Below are 16,778 nucleotides of genomic sequence, written 5' to 3' on the forward strand. Positions count from 1 at the left end.
TATAAATAGACATACAACAGCAGTCAATTTGTCATCAAATAAGCAAACAGGCAACATGACACTGACATGTTCACAGCATCTAACAAAGAAGATCAGAAAACTGTAGATGTGGCCAAATATTCCTAGACTGCAGTAAAATGGAAACTTCAGTGGATTTCAAACAGAAATAATATGACAATCTATAAAACGGGGAGGCGACAGTGGTGCTGTGGGTAGAGCAGTCGTCTCCCAACCGGAAGGTTGAAGGTTTGAATCTCGGTGCCTGCAGTCCACATGTTGAAGTGTCTTTGGGCAAGACACTGAACCCCCCCTGTTGCCCGTGATGGTGGCGTGTATGCATGCAGCGGCCCAGGGCTCTCGGCTCCAAACATAATTTCGTTGTATGTGTTACAATGACAATAAATAAAGCTTCTTCTTCAAAACCAAAATTGTCTGTGATAAAAAAAAGAATATTTCCAATAAGTCAGAAACATACAGAATGTGAGACCTGAGGAAAAAAGCACCCACAAAAGTGGCATAAATTTGAATAACTGTATGTGCCAGGGAGTCTGAGTTCACCTGTGACAAGGAAAGAAATGATGCTGCAGGATGCTATGTGTCATCCTCATTGATCTTTGACAGTATGAATGAGAATGACTCCAACAGTGAATACTAAGCACAATGGGATTCAGCCAATAATGTACACAACCTCACAAATGACCAGGGGAGCATTTGGAGTCTGTCGCTCTCAAACTTTAATCGTAGCAGTATTGCCCCAAACATTCCCATAGAAAAAGAAAAAAACTTCCCGACATCAAAAAAACAAACCAACAACAAACATGTCCTCCTCAAATGAAAAATGACACAGCTTTCGCCTTGCACACTCCCCTTAGAGAAATTATATGGCAGCACAGGGCATTTTTCCTTTTGTATTGCCAACCTTATAGTTCATACTGGAAAACTACAAACAAATGGGTTGTAGATGTAATTGTAAAAAAAAAAAAAGCTATTAAACATTAAACAAAGTTGCTGGGAATGTTTTGTGCACTTCACGTGTACTAGCAATATGCTTGTGTGTTATGCATTATTTCTCTAGGAAACAATGCAGTGTAACACCATCGCATTAAAAAAATAGCTATTGATAGTGTGCCTGAGTAAATCTAAATGATATTTTCCTCAAAAATGCAATTTTCCTACACAGACCACAGTTTGAGAGATTATAAAGCAAAAATAAATTGAAGGCAGTCACTTCTCTGCTCCAGAGAGATCGACAGTACTGGATGTTTTATGTATACGGCAGCCTGTTTGGATTGTTCTGATCATTTTAGTGCAATCTTGTTCTACAAAAGAAGAATTTGATTCATTCAGATATGTTTACTGTCAGAAGGGGGCAGCTAAATATTTTATCAAATATTCACAATATATTCGACATATATGAACAATAGCAGTGAACAGAAGCAAAAGGCAAATGTTTTCTTTTTTCTGTTCGGTGTGTCAGCACAAAAAGGCTTGAGATGACAATAAGTTTGGTGGGTTTAATGTTAGTGTGTGTGTGTGTGAGTGTGTGAGAGAAAGAGAGTTGAAAAAGGGCAAAACAGAGAAAAAGGAAAGAGATTAATCTGTGTTGCAGTGACATCAGACAATTTGAGGTTTCCCTGTTTGGTCATTGGAGCTTGAATTATTTACTGTTAACTACAACCACTTCCCTGTACATGCTGACAACAGCAAGTTGCAGTCACTGTATTTATTCAGCGTTGCCAGCTATCATCCAAAAAAAGAAGTATTCACTTCTCAAACATGACGAGATGATGTCATGAGTTCATTTGCATATGAATAAAAATTGCTGAGGCGATCAAGAATAAATAGAGGCAGAGCTCAGCAGCAGGCCCTCATTAATTCGTCCTACTGTATCATTTGGCCTCATGGTGCCTGAGCTGTAAGCCTGTCTGTGCACTACAAAGACAGGGGAAGGAAGCACTGTGATTAGCTCTATATGGATTGGTTGGTATTTGGTAACAAGTATTTTGTCAAATGCTCAGGAGTCAACTGTTATAATCCAAAAGAGCAGCTACATTTGCTGCTTGTGGCTTTTAAGAAATAATTTCATCTAGAGAGTTTTCCAAAAAGAAATTTTAACTCTAGTGAGAAGTTTGGCAAGTTGGCAACAAGTTACTGCTTTTGTGTACTAGATTGTTTTCTAAGTGAGCTACTACCACCTGACTCCAGCCGAGTTACTGCTATGAAGTTCATGTAGTGTACACCATGTTCCTGGGGCTTACATACTGGGTATTTACATACTAGGTTAATTCCTTGCATGCATTTTATTATGTTATGCTATAGTTTTGTATCGTATTATGCATTCAATTGAAAGCTTTGTTGTAGGAAAACAAATTGTTAGTTTCATATTTGTGCCTATAGTTTTTTTAAATGCTAAAAAAAAGTCAAAATCTAGACTTGTTTTCAGGAGAGTGAGTATTTCATACAAGACTGAACATAATTCTCCACCCGAGCTCTGAGACATAAAACTTTAAATCAACCCCTTACACACTTCATACAGACTTGGGGTAACAATGTTGCATTTATGGGATATAGTCTGCTTATCTGATCCAACATTGTGTCATTGTTTTAACAGGATTAAATCAAAGCTACTTAAAGAGATCTACCTCCTTAACACAGTACATTTATATTAATATATTCAAATGTAATAATCTGGACTGATACGCAGTATCATTCATCCACTAACGGGTCATTGAACTAAGCCTTGCTCTACAAGGCCTCATCATGTATGCAAGATCTTTTATTTTGAAGTAAAAAAGAATTACACTGTGCACAGTGCACCCTATGCTAAATCATATCAATTCCTGAATACGTTTAAGAAAATTACAGGGTCATTTGAAAGGTATAAGGTTTGTCTCTAATGTATGAAATTAAGATTTGAGGGTCTCAGCCATTTACAGGAAAATGCTCTACAGCCATTTGCCCAGTTGGCCAGTTTTCTCAGCAGACTGTCTCTGTGAACTAGCTACGAGATGCCCAGAATGGTAACAGATATTTTGGGGTAATATTTTGTTTGGTTTTGTCACTTTTTGCAAAAACAATAAAAGTGTAGCACTTGGATGAAGAATGCAGCTGGCTGTTAGTGCTCACTGAGCCAAAACCAAGACTGCCAGTTTTCTTTGTTTATGGGACTTCGACATTTTGACACATCAGGCACTACACAGTTGCCATAAACAAATCTTAGCCATTCAAGCGTTTATATCCTCTACTTTCTGTGGCAAACACTGTATTTGTCCCAACACAAAGACTTGTTGATCCCTGAAAACAAGGCTATTAGTCCAGTTTTTCCAACTTAAAAATAATTGCATGAAATAAATGAAATATAACTGATTATAAAAAAATGTCATTTCCAAGACACTGATAAGAGTCTGCTAGTGGGATACTAGGTACTAAAGAGGAATGTAGAAAATGTATATCATACTGGATTGTGATTGAAGTCCATCTGTTGTTGTTGATGTTCTGGCCTGCAGCTGTATTCAAGACATGACTGCCCCCACAGCCGAGTTCAGCAACAGGGCTTCCATCTTGAAGGAACACATGAAGGTACTGATCACCAAAGTTCTGCTCCTGAGCTGAAATTTTAAGAAAATGCTATTAGCTTCTCTTATTATGTATTACAAAACTCAATACATTATGTAAGCTACAAAATGTATGATGTTACTTCAACTTTCAAGATACTGAGTCCCACTGGTGTGTAAGGATTAAAACTGAAAACTGATATTACAGTGTTTCCACAAGACAGTAGTGGAGACACTGGTAGAAGGAGAAACTAGCCTGACACGACCATAGTGCTAAGTAATTATATTATGGTCAGGGTGGTGGATGGACAGATAGGACCTTTTGGACTTCCCTTTTCTTACATAAACATATAGCTGCCTTTTCATAATGACCTGTAAATACCAATCTATCCATCTTACACAGCAGCAAACAGAGGTGCTGCTGTATATTGTTCTAACATAAGCAAGTAGGACTCAGAAGAACCTATGCACACCTACTTAGTAAAGCCAGATAAATGTCAGTGTTGACCACAAGTTGTGATTAATACCCAGCGTATGAAAACACGAGGAGAGGATTCCCCTATGCCAACAAACACCATTGCTCTGCCAGTTGGTATGCCTTCAAAACGAAGACATTCCAATTGGCTAGTTCACAATGCTGTGCACTCCACATAGCATGCCAACACACACAGGGCACAAATGTGTAATGTACCCTCCCTCTAAGAATAATTCATAACACTGAACCCTGAAATCTAAATGGCGTAAGGCTTAATGGACAGCTCCCGTCTACATGCATCACTATCATTTTTTTCTTGTTCACTTTGGAAACCTGCACAAAGCTCTCGAGAACCACAGTCAGCTCCTATTGAGGGACAAAGGAACCTTACCCTGGATTCCATTGCACTCTCATGGGTTAAACAGGAGACAGTGACTTTTCTGTGTAAAGAAAGAAAGATTCACTTCATCCACCTACACAGGCTGGAGGGCGATGTGGTGACCCTGATCTCCAGATCTTGGCACTGAAGTTTTTTACATCCCATGAGGGAGGTGAAAGCTAACAAGCAAAAGGCTGCTCTTTACAACAGAGTTTCTTCCACCACCAGGTGCTGTTTTTGACCTTTCAGGTCCAATCACAGCTTGGGTATCCATGAAGCCACTAATATGCAAGAGTGTGTGCATGATTGTTTTTTTTTTCCTTTTTAAAAACATTAAAAGGGCTTCAAGCTCATGGTCTTGATTGCAAAACAGCAGTATGACCTCAACCTGATGGTGAAAGCCAGCAGCTGTTTCTGTTTACAGCTAATACAGGATGGCATTATTATATATGCTCTCCCAAGACTTCAGTACATTTTATCAGAATGGGAGTTTCTGTTGCACTAGCACAGTCTCTAGCAAGTGAGACAGTGCAGTGGGGGGAGCAAAGACCACAGCAGCATTAATCCTCCCACATAGGCCTTCAGCAGGGAGGTGGAGAGAGAGTTCACACCAGTCCCTCACCTCTGTCTAAGAGGACATAAGCAAAGGACAGGCAACAGAATTAAATTCTTTGAAGAAGATAGATAGAAAGGGAGCCTGCCACTCTTGTACCACTGTCAGAAAAGACATGGTAGCAGGGCAAAAGACGAGAGGAATACCGCCCTGCTGGAGAGACCTAAAATGTTTCAGTGTTTTCAACAAGGCACATTTTCACTGAATTAGAGAGAGTGACAGGGAGCCAGAAATCCACAGGGAGCTACTGAGTAGGAGCAACACAAACAGAGTTTACCCCTTGGATTTCACAATGACAGTGATAATTGAGCCAGGGCTGTCAGACACTGGGCTGGTGTAGCTCACTGGGACATCAACGGAGGTATGTGGGCTGCAAAGACAGTCTTGTGTCTTCACAATGTGTGTACACCCCATATGAAGTAATGGCATGGGTGGAGGATTTGGACACCAGAGGAAAGAGAGCAAAAGCTGAGCTTGTTGTTTCAAAGCTACATGACAACTGAAAGGAAAGCTCTGAGCAATTCCTCCAGGGTAAGAAGGGCATCCAGAAAATTCCCATCTCTTTGTCGGAGGAAGGCTCAGCTTAGTTTAATATGGGTGCACTCTGATAATGCATTTTTTAAACTGAATTGGAAGTCTTCCCTGTCAAAGGCCTTGACAGGCATGGACTTAACACTGCCATATTATGATCTGCTCTTGCTGGACTGCAGGGGGAATATCTTGTTCAGATAATCCACTGTTTCATCATTCTTGATGGGTAGGACACCTACTCCTTGGCAAAAAAGCACCAGTAGTGGATAGCCAAAGTGTTATTCACTGGACTGATTTTTCCTTATTTTTATGTGTTAAAAAAACTTCCCTGTGTCTTGATGTCTGTATTAAAGTGTATGAAGTTTCTTGTTTGTCTACATGTCAGCCCTGTGATAGACTGGTAACCTGTCCAGGGTGTACCCTGCCTCTTGCTCAATGTCAGCTGGGATTGGCTTCAGCCCCCCCGTGATTCAGGAATAAGAGGTATAGATGATGGATGGATGGATGAAGTTTCTTAGAGATCAGTTCTTGGTCCCTTTGGTCTCCATGCTGCCAGCAGGCCATATCACCCAAAGATACAAAATTAGCTATCCCATTTACAGTTAGTTGTAGATATTCCTGTTCATTAGAGACATAAAAATGTATGTCCAGTATGTTTCTGCAACAGAACAATTAAAAGATTCTTGTTCTTAGTGTAAAGTCTCATCTAGCTTCGGTTTTTCTTGGCCAAAAATGTGGATGCAATTGTTAATGTTGACTCCTGTTTGCAACAACAGCTAAACTGCCTTTTAGTACAGAAACTAATGATGAAAAAAAAAATAAAATAAAAATCCCCCCCCCCCCCCCCCCCACAACAAACAAACATACACAGAGAAAAAACTGATTTACAGGCATTAATTTGCCATCTTGTAAATACTGTGCCATGTGAGAGTAAAGGCTTAAGTTACTGAAAAGTTCTAATATTCTTCTCAAGCATTTAGTTTGTGGCAAGAAATGAGGGCATCTAGTGATTCTTGCTAATTCAAAGAAACATTCCCACCTTGATTTCCCTGTCTCCAACTATTATTTTTAGCATTCAATTTTTTTTTCTATGTGGCCTGTTTAAGAGAGATATTAAAAGAAACACTTCTGATATGTGATAAGAAAATGTTCCGAAAAGCTTGAAAATGTCAGAGAAATAGAGACTTTTTCCTTTTCTTTCTTTCTTTTTTATTTTTATCAGTGCATAAAGTTCTCATGGTTGAGAGAACTTGAAATCTAACTTGAGGTAACAAACAAGCAGAGATGCATTATTTAATGCTTTCATTTGATGCTTATTTTCAGCAAGGAGGGATTATGACTCTCAAGCAAGCAGTGAGTCAGTTGTTTGTGACGCTAGTAGGAAGAGAGCGGCAATAAATGAAGTAGGTTGAACAGTGAGAGAGAGACTGAAACTGCTGAGGAGCCACTGTTGCCAAAAAGCATTAGGTATACAATACATATACAGCATCTGTGCAATTTTACATTTACTGTACACAGTTTTATACAATTACAGAAATGTTAAATAAACTATTGTCTTTTCAGTGACAAAAAAAAAAGCCTGTAGCTTTTCAAAGACATTTTCTGTACATTTGCTATTCAGAAATTATCATAAAATTGCAGAAAGCACAAAATTATTAAAGCATGCTTGTGGGAATAAATGACAAATAAAAACATAATTATGCTTGGCACATAATCATCTAAATTATTGCCAAACCAGAGATTCAGTAAAGACTCTACAGTTAATGAATGCAGCAGCAAAGAAAATGAAGCCCACAAAGACACAACTTCCTTCTGCAACAACAAGCTTCTGTCTACTTTTCAAAGCAGCTGTCTCCACTTAGCATCATAACTCATTTGTTGACAAATGTTATTTACTATAGATGTCAATGTTGCTCTATCTTTTATTTTTCCAGTATTCTTCTGCACAGGTATTGTTCCCTGCTGTCCCCATGGCCCCGTTACTCTGCACCGAGCCTAACGGAGCGTTCGTCCTTTTGTCAGTGCTTGTCACCTGTTCTCTCTCTCTTTTTCTCACCCCACCTCCTCATATTTCTCTTTTCGAACTGACAAGTGAAGTCCAGGGGGAAAATTCTGTATTTGCTTCAGGAAGAGGTGTAAAAAGGGGAGCAGAGAATAAGGAGTATGTCTGGGCAAAGACATTCTCCTGCATCTCAATGCATGTCTTTTGGTTCTCGTCTGATTAACTTTGTCTGCTTGATCTCTGGAGTTTTCTTTTCAGTTCCTATCCTCTGATGTGGAAAAGAACGTGCACTATAAGCCAGGAAGCATTATTAGATAAAAGACACTGTGCCCTCTACATATACATTCTGAACACTCATTTCTCTTCATGACAAGGCCCACAGTCTGCTTTCTGGCTTCCAAATGCTGCAGTAACAATAAAGATTAGGATAGATACCCGTCAGGCCACCGACCCAAATAGGTTATGTTACTTTGCACTAGGACTCTTTCACAGGGATGTAGAAAAACCAAACTGGTAGGGAGGAGCAAGCGTAAGAAAGTGGTATTCAACGGTCACCTTGAATTTAATTTAAAAAAAATTAGTGAACCTAACTTGGTTTTTTTTAAAAGCCCGATATCAACACTCATTTTAATAAGTTACTCTCTGGGGCAAGAGAAACTGACTCACTCATCATACATTGTTTGTGTGTTAACATTCTCCAGTAACTCTACATTTTTTGTGTTTTGAACAGTCAATTCATGGTGGAAACATGAAGCTACCCCCAGTTCAGGGTGAGTTTAAAAGACAAGCCATCAAAGTAATACCAAGTAATTAGCAGTGATGTAAAATATCTCAGTTACTACAAACCTTACAATGGACCTCTAGGTGCAATTAAACACCCTGATGTACACCGAACTTAATAGAAAGTCATTAACTGCAGAACAATTTTCTGTCCTCCTCCCAGTGCTCCTCCCTCACTGCTATAGGGGCCTAATGATACAAACATGTCTGTCTCTGATCAAGCAGCAGATCCACTCCATCATCATCACAGGCAGAACAACAACAACAAAAAAACATCGCACCCAAGCCACAGAGTAACAGTGCCCAAGAAACACAGACACAAACCAGCTAATCCAGTTTGTGTTATTTAGCCAACTAGAGTAAGGATTTGACTAGACTGACTGAACAACTGGGCTCCATTTAACAATTTAACACACACAACCATCGTTAATTTTGGGGAACAGGCCTTAGTAAAAAGGAAGAAGAGTAACCTATTTATAATATCAAGTTAATAGAATTAACCAAGTTAAAATAAGAGTATGTTTTCACATTTACTTGCAGCAGTCACACCCAGTCTAGAGCGTGGCAACGGCTTGTTACTGGAGGAGTGAGGACAGAAGCGAGTTGACACAGCAGTCATTATTTTTCTAAATAATTTGCCAAGTAAATTTGTAAAGGCATAAACAAGCACTGACTCAAGATCAACACAGCTAGATATAAACAGTATGAGGCAACTAATATGACAGGGTGGAGGGTGAAACGACTTTTCTAGCTTACCACTGGGCACGATCCAATTCATTTGCAACGTCACATCTGATAACTAACTACAGGCATTTTATTAATGTGATCATCCTCTACCTAACTCCAGTGAGATGTTCATCTGTCCCTGGTGAGTTCATTTCTACAGTCAGATTTTCCTTCAAATCATTTTTCTTTATTTCATATAAATCAAAAATTTATAGTACACATTTTATTACAGAAATGAAAATGTCTATCTCTGTTAATGTTATGCTGAAATTACATGTTTTTCTGCTTGCTATGACTTGTTATTCTCTTTGCTATTCACCTACATTGCACACAGAGGGAAATGAAAATTACAAATCTGAATACAAAGGTTCCCTGCATCAACCTGCATCATTTGAGCACCATTTCTTTGAAATCTTTCATATAAAGAGCATAACTCTTGACAATGGTTGAGACATCTTCAATCAAGTATTGAAAAAAAAAAAGGGAAAAAAAATCATTACTGAAAAATACACACCTTAGTTCCCTTCAGTTATATTGTTTTTTTTTGTTTATGTAATGTGCTGACTTTTCCAAAAAAACATTCCAAAACAGGCATTAATTTAAAAGCTGTACTTTGCAATTACTCTGCTGTTCTGGTCTCAAGCCTATTATTTGAATGTTTCAGATATTTCCTGAATCATGCCACCTTAACTTTACAAAACTCAAACCACTCTAATCAACAACAATTTATAAATAGGCTACAGCACAGACATGCGCACGCACACACATACAGTCATGGGCAAAAATATTGTCACCCCCCGCATTTGTCAGATAACACACCACTTCTCCAAGAAAACTGTTGCAATCACAAATTCCTTGGTATTTTCATGTTTATTTATTTCGCTTGCATTGGAACAGCACCAAAAAGCAAAGAGAAAAAAGCCAAGTCTGATACATTCCACACAGAACTCCAAAAATGGAATGGACATAATTATTGATAACCTGAACTTCATATTTAGTAGCACATCCTTTGGACATAATAACTGAAATCAATTGCTTCCTGTAACCATCAGTCTGTTTCTTACACATCTCTACTGGGATTCTGGACCGCTCCTCTTTTGCCAGCTGCTCCAGGTCTCTCAAATTTGAAGGGTTCCTTCTCCCAGCTGCTGTTTGAGATCTCCCCACAGGTGCTCTGTATGATTTACATCTGGACTCATTGCTGGCCATTTCGGAACTCTCCAGCACATTGTCTGTAACAATTTCTGGGTGCTTTCTGAAGTCACCTTTGGGTCATTGTCCTGCTGTAAGACCCATTACCTCTGACAGAGACCTGGCTTTCTGACACTGGGCCCAGGGATTCATTAGTAGTCTTCAGATTTCATAATGCCATGCCACACACACAGTCAAGACATCCAGTGCCTGAAGCAGCATCAGTGAACGTCCACCGTGTTTGACTGTAGACACCGTGTTCTTTTCTTTGAAGAACTCATTTCATTTTCTGAAAACAGCAGAACGATGTGCTCGGCCAAAAAGCTCTATTTTGGTCTCATCTGTCCATAGGACATTCTCCCAGGACAACTGTGACTTCCTCAGGTAAGTTTTGACAAACTTCAGTCTGGCTTTTTTATGTCTGTGTCAGCAGTGGAGTCCCCCTGGCCCTCCGACCATAGCGCCCCCTTGTCATTCAGATGGCGACTGACAGTGCGAGCTGTTGCACCCTGTGCCTGCAGGTCAGCTTGAATCTGTTTGGAAATTGATCAAGGTTCTTTATCCACCATTCAAACAATCCTTCTTTGCAATCTGTCATCTATTTTTCTCTTTCGTCCATGTCCAGGGAGAGTAGCTACAGCACCATGGGCTGTAAACTTCATGACAGTGTTGCGCACAGTGGACACAGGAACAACAAAATCTCTGTGGAGATGGCCTTGAGACTGTCCAGGCTTTTCCACTACTGTGGTTCTCAAATCTCCAGGCAAGTCTCTGCTCTTCTTTCTTTTGTCCATGCTCAGTGTGGTCCACACTATCATGTGCCTTTTAGTGAGGAATGGCTTCTGTCTGGCCATAGAGGCCTGATTGGTGGAGTGCTGTGCTGATGGTTCTCCTTCTCTAAGGTTCTCCCATCTCCAGAAAGGAACTCTGGATCTCACTCATAGTGACCCTTGGGTTCTTAGTTACCGTTCTGATCAAAGCCCTTCATCCCGAATTACTAAGTCTGACTGGGTGGCCAGAAATATGAAGGTTGTTGGTGGTTCCAGATCTCTTCCATCTGAGAATGATGGAGGCTACTGTGATCCTGGGGAGTTTTAGTGCTGCAGAAAGTTTCTTCCCCAGATCTGTGTCTTGACACAATCCTGTCTCACAGGTCTGTGGACAATTCTCTCGACCTCATGGTTTTGATTTCAGTCTGACATACACCATCAACTGTAAGACCTTATCCAGACAGGTGTGTGCCTTCCTTAATTATATCCAATGCAGAAAAGTAGGCAATGGTGGACTCTAATCAATCTGTGGAAGCATCACAACGGCCACTGATAGGAGTAGGGTGCACCAGAGGTCAATTGCAAGTGTCATAACTAGGGGTCTCAATACTTCTGTAAATAGGATATTTCAGTATTTAAATTTTAATAAATTTACAAAACACTCCAAAAACCTGTTTTCACTGTTGTCATTGTGGATTACTGTGTGTAGATTAATGATGAAAAATTAAACCGAATCAGTTTTAAGATGACTATGAAAACATAACAAAATGTGGAAAACTTGAAAGGGTCAGAAAACTTTCCATGCTGATGGTATGTGTACTTCAGGCATAGCTAGTTTACCTTTCAAGAGCCTGCTAATTAATATCTCCCTAAGATTAATATCTCCTTAAACATAACAGTCAATTCATTATTACTTTAAGGATTAGAAGACTGTTTAAGGGTGAATCCTGGGGTGTACTGCTATGTTTAATACTAGGTGTGTAAACCTGAAGACGATGTCACAGATAAGAGGATGATCAAAGTAACACCAGTAAGATCAATGTTGTGATGTCTGTGCCTGTTTGGTGTGAAATAAATCACACTTGGTTACCACACAACACATGGCAAATACAATTCCGTTAGACTTGCACCTGACTTTGTGGCGTCACACGGGGACAGCAACAGCCTCATAAGATCAAGGCAGCTGCAATTTTTCAGAGCAAAAAGCTGCAACTATGGCCCAAGGATAGACAGTGAGATGTTTTGGGAGTCATTTGAGGATGTACAGCTCAAGGCATCCATGCACCGACTTCACCCTTAAACTGGTTGTATGCATACACTGAAAAGATACACACAAAGCTGCAAACTGTAAATGGAACACAGTTCTCATGGCTCAGCTTTCAACAGGACTCCTTTCCTCACAAAACAATGCACCATTGTTATGAGGATCTACTCAGGGGCTGCCTGCCCTAAACTGCCTTATGTAACAAAAGAAAGCGAGTCTGTGTGTGTTGAGTGTGCAGGTGTGGGAACAAAACAGCCGGCAGGAGTCAGATGCACAATGGTGAGCTCACGCTTGACCTAAAGGGTCAGCCCGGTCCTTGCTCACCATGCTGAGTGACCAGCTCTTGTCTTCTTGTAAGGATTTCTTTGTTCGTTTTTAGGTTACAGCTCAACTGTCAACAGCAAAACAAAAGCAGACACAGCTGTCCCTTCACCAGAGCACAGTGTCTTTTGGTAATGAATGTCCTTAACTAAATAAATGTGCTTAAGAGTTAGCAATGAGAAGCTGGTCACACTGTTTAAAAGCTAAAAAGGAAGCCTGAATGCTTCCTTGCCTTTCTCCTGTAGCCTTGGAAACACAGGACCCATCTTTGTGTACCACAATTCCTTGCAACAACAATAGATAGCTCATGGCACTGCTGTCCACAAGTGATATCTCCAGTGATTTTTTAAAATATTATCTGAGATTTAGAATATATGCATTTTATAAAGATCACCACTCTTTTACTTTCATGTTATCATTCTCTACATTGTTAATATTATATTGAACTTGATGATCAGTTGTTCAGATCAATTATCTTTTTTATTTTTTGCCTTTTCCACAGCAGTATAATGGTTGCCAGGCATCCTTGCTTGCTTGAACTCAGAAACAATATTGAATTTTCAACATCTCAGTGTAAATCAGCCGCTGATCAACAAAACACAGACATTCTGCACTGTTAGTGATCTAGAGACAGAGGCGTTTGAGAGCAAAAGGAACAGTGATAACAAGCGTGACAGCAACAAGACGACACGTTTTTCTGTCAAGAAAATGTCCCTTATTCACAACACGTTTAAACAGCATTATACAGTATACAGCAGATTAGCCTCTCTCTTTTGAAATGCTTTACAACACAACAGAAAATCATTTTGGGGACATTCTTGTTCCCTGCAAATAAGCTCTACTTTAGCTGCACTGGAAATGTCTTCATCGTAGAATCTGCTTGACCAGCCCACGGTTTGTTGATGGGACATTTTGAAGACATTTATCCACGTATAAGCTGTACCTTGTTTGTTTCATTTGTATAAAAATGGTTAGCCAGCTTAGAATAAAGACTAGAAGCAGGTAGAAACAGCAGCATTAAAAATAAGGTAAATAATTATGGTTTACTTTTAATAGCATGTCATGTGCTGGACATGCGGTATCTTTCTGGAGTTCTTCTGTTACCATAAGAAAGTTTCTGCACCTGGCTGGAAAACTTTCCTGCAATAACTCCTGCATTTTATTTTGTCAATACAACAAACAAGATTTATCACATTAATAGCTTGGTGGATTTGTTATCTTGAGACACTGCCAGCCCTTTCTACATGTTTCCAGTCCTTATGCTCAGCTATCAGAATCAATCTTCTCATCAAACTCTTGGCAAGAATGAATATGCATATTTCCCAAAATGTTGAACTATTCTAGTAAAGAGAGGTATTTTGGTTGTGGTGGTGATGTATTATCATCCACCCAGTTTGTAACTATTCACACTAAATGATTTCCTTATTAGGTACAGTAGGTAAAACTTTTTTCAGTCTGGCCTTTTAATGTAAAAATGCACACACACAACAACTTCTACAGTAGAACCAACTCTATATCTGTAGTATGGAAGATACAAGAATCCTCATCAAAATGAACATTAATCCCTCATACAGAGCACAGCAGCAACATATTATCCACTAAAAACATCATTATTTTAAGCACTAGGAGACAATAACTTGCGATGCAGGCTGTAAAAATAAATTAATGCTTGTGCACTCACAAAGTTATACATAAAGAAAAAGCTGTATGAAAAGGTAATCAACATAATGGGCCTACACCTATAGATATGCATATCTTTCAAGCCTTTATCTACACTTGCTTTCACAGCGATTTTAAACATTTGTGATAAAAAAAGACTACTCACTGTAGAGGATGGTGCCTTGTGTAGATCTTGTTTTCACTGTCAAATAGAGAATAACTGTGGAGTCCTTGGCAGTGACAGGTAGATCATTCCTTGCAGCAGAAGGCTGGAGAAGAGACGCAAGAGGCTGCAGCTCCAAATAAGATGTGCCATCGAATGAGGGGATATATATTGTTATATCTGGAAACCAGAAGTAAATACAATTTGATGAAATGTATTTAAATGAAGTAAGAAAAGTGAGTAGAATAGTAATATTTGTGAGAGAAAAAAAACATTTTATACTTTTGAAAATATACCACATTTATACTTGTATCTAAATAAGGAATGACATTTCTAGTAAAGGCAATACCCTACAGTGTTTTTGTTAGCGAACAGAACAGCAAGAACTGGCTGACGTGTGCCTTCGCAGCACTGATAGCGTGCCTGTGAGCGGAGTCAGCAGAGCCCTGTCAGGGCTATCTGCTGGTGTGTTATTTCCCACTGGATGACAAAGGGGTGGAGGAGGTACCCGCTCAGGTCATCAACTCCACAAGCCAGCAATGACCCGTTGGCTTTTGCACAAAGGACACTGTACACCTAGCAGACAGTTTGCTATTCAGGTACATGAGAGTCCGTTCAAAATAAGCCACCCCGGCCGCCGTTGCTACATTCAGAGTCCACCTCTCCAGGATAAGTGCAGCTTATTCTCACCTGACTACTTGTAATATACAGTATGTGTGGGGCTCAAAACAAACTTTAGATTTTTTATTGTAAGAAAAATATGAACATCTCTCCTGACTCTTCACTTTCTTGGTGCTTTCATGTTGGATCAAATAGATTTTTAAAGTAGACCTGTGAATGACTGACACCATTTACAGCATACTAAAAAGTAAAATAAACACAATATAAAAACCCCAGAGGTTTTGATAAAGATGTAACATATAGTAAACAGTGGTGTTACAGCTGCCATGGTTGGTGGTGTTAATGGAAACTGAGGTTCAATCTGTGACAACAGTTACATGAACTTACATGAGCATGAACTTATTTTATTTATTTACTGGCAATGTGAGAAAAGCAACCCTGAGTGGGAAAGGTTCACCTCCATGAAGCACTCAAGTCCCAAAAGGGACAATAATACAATACAGGCCTACATCGTATCCAAATACACTGCCAGTGGCAGACTATTTATTTATTAAATTTATGGTTCACAAAACAAAACAAATTCCTGTCCATGCATACAAACTAACATATCTTTGCACTGAGGCATCTGCACTATATAGGGTAACTTTACAGGCTGAGTACAGTAAACTGTGTTTTTATTGAGCATAGTATCTGTTGCCTTATATTTTATTCAGTGATCAGATGAGTTGCATGCCTGCAGTAATATTGAAGATACTGTTGCATTTAAGCAGCAAAACTAAAAACTGCCTGTTATAAATCACTCAACAATCCAGAAAAAGTAGTATTGTGATTCACCAGAGTAAATGACATTTGGACTTTTTGCTGGTGCTGGGCTCATCCTGAGCACAACCACTTTGTTTCACTGCAGAAACTGAATCTGTGCACCACAGCTGACCAGTTTGAAGGAAAGGATTTAAGTTCATAAGGTAAGAGATCACACTGTCACATCATGCAGCCAGTATCACGCTTTATAAGAGTCACGTTGTGCAGTAAACGGTGGTTAAATAAATTATAGCAATACATGAAACTGAGTTTTGTAATGCTATAATCCAGCTGTTATTTACACAGTTCAAATATAGATTATATTATTTTATTTCTATACTGTAGTTAAAAAAAAATCATTAGACATTTTTCCATATCGTTAATTCTCAACACTGTCACAACAAAGTAGCGTAGCTAGTCTAAATACGACCACATAACTGAGTCAAAATACCAGCAAGTAGAAAGAGCCCTGAACATTAATAACTAAGTTATGCCCCACTGACTGATGTTCAGTTTACTTTGAATAAAACCACATTTCTATTTTTTTCTCTTTCCTGTCTATAACAGGGTAGTAGCTTTGTGAGGGCGTGAGATTAGTAAATAAAGCACCAGACATTTTCATTTTAGAGGTTTTTCTTCTTTCTGTATGTCTGAGCTAATCACAGAGCTAATCAGAGTCCAAAACCTTTGCAGAAAGCTAACAAAAAACAAACAAACAAAAAAAAAACCTCTTGGTCCCTGTTGTGGCCACTACTTACACTGTATGCTATAAAAGTTGACTGGTATTTGTACTAGACTCACTGTGTTCTTGACTCCACTCTGCTCCTATGCTGCTCCTGCCGAGTTACTACTGCCAGATGCAAAACTATTTGCAATATTTTCTGACTCTAACTTCAGTCACACCTTTACATCCTTTAAACATCGTTAT

At 39.2% G+C, this 16,778-nt stretch overlaps 1 protein-coding gene across 6 annotated transcripts in view; it reads right to left on the bottom strand.

Moving 5' to 3' along the window:
• Positions 1 to 16,778, bottom strand: part of eys (eyes shut homolog) — a 166,498-nt gene that overhangs the window by 42,774 nt on the left and 106,946 nt on the right. For all 6 annotated transcript variants that reach the window (XR_002275188.1, XM_020603096.1, XM_020603097.1 and 3 more), the window contains 2 exons: positions 14,432 to 14,608; positions 3,458 to 3,608 (listed from right to left, as the gene is read on the bottom strand). Coding sequence is in view for 5 of the 6 variants with exons in the window: in XM_020603096.1 (XP_020458752.1) it covers positions 3,458 to 3,608; positions 14,432 to 14,608 (328 nt within the window). In the remaining variant the exon portion in view is untranslated. The remainder of the gene's footprint in view (positions 1 to 3,457; positions 3,609 to 14,431; positions 14,609 to 16,778) is intronic.

Source organism: Monopterus albus, unplaced genomic scaffold (genome assembly GCF_001952655.1).
Source record: "Monopterus albus unplaced genomic scaffold, M_albus_1.0 scaffold60.1, whole genome shotgun sequence".
Classification (NCBI taxonomy): domain Eukaryota; kingdom Metazoa; phylum Chordata; class Actinopteri; order Synbranchiformes; family Synbranchidae; genus Monopterus; species Monopterus albus.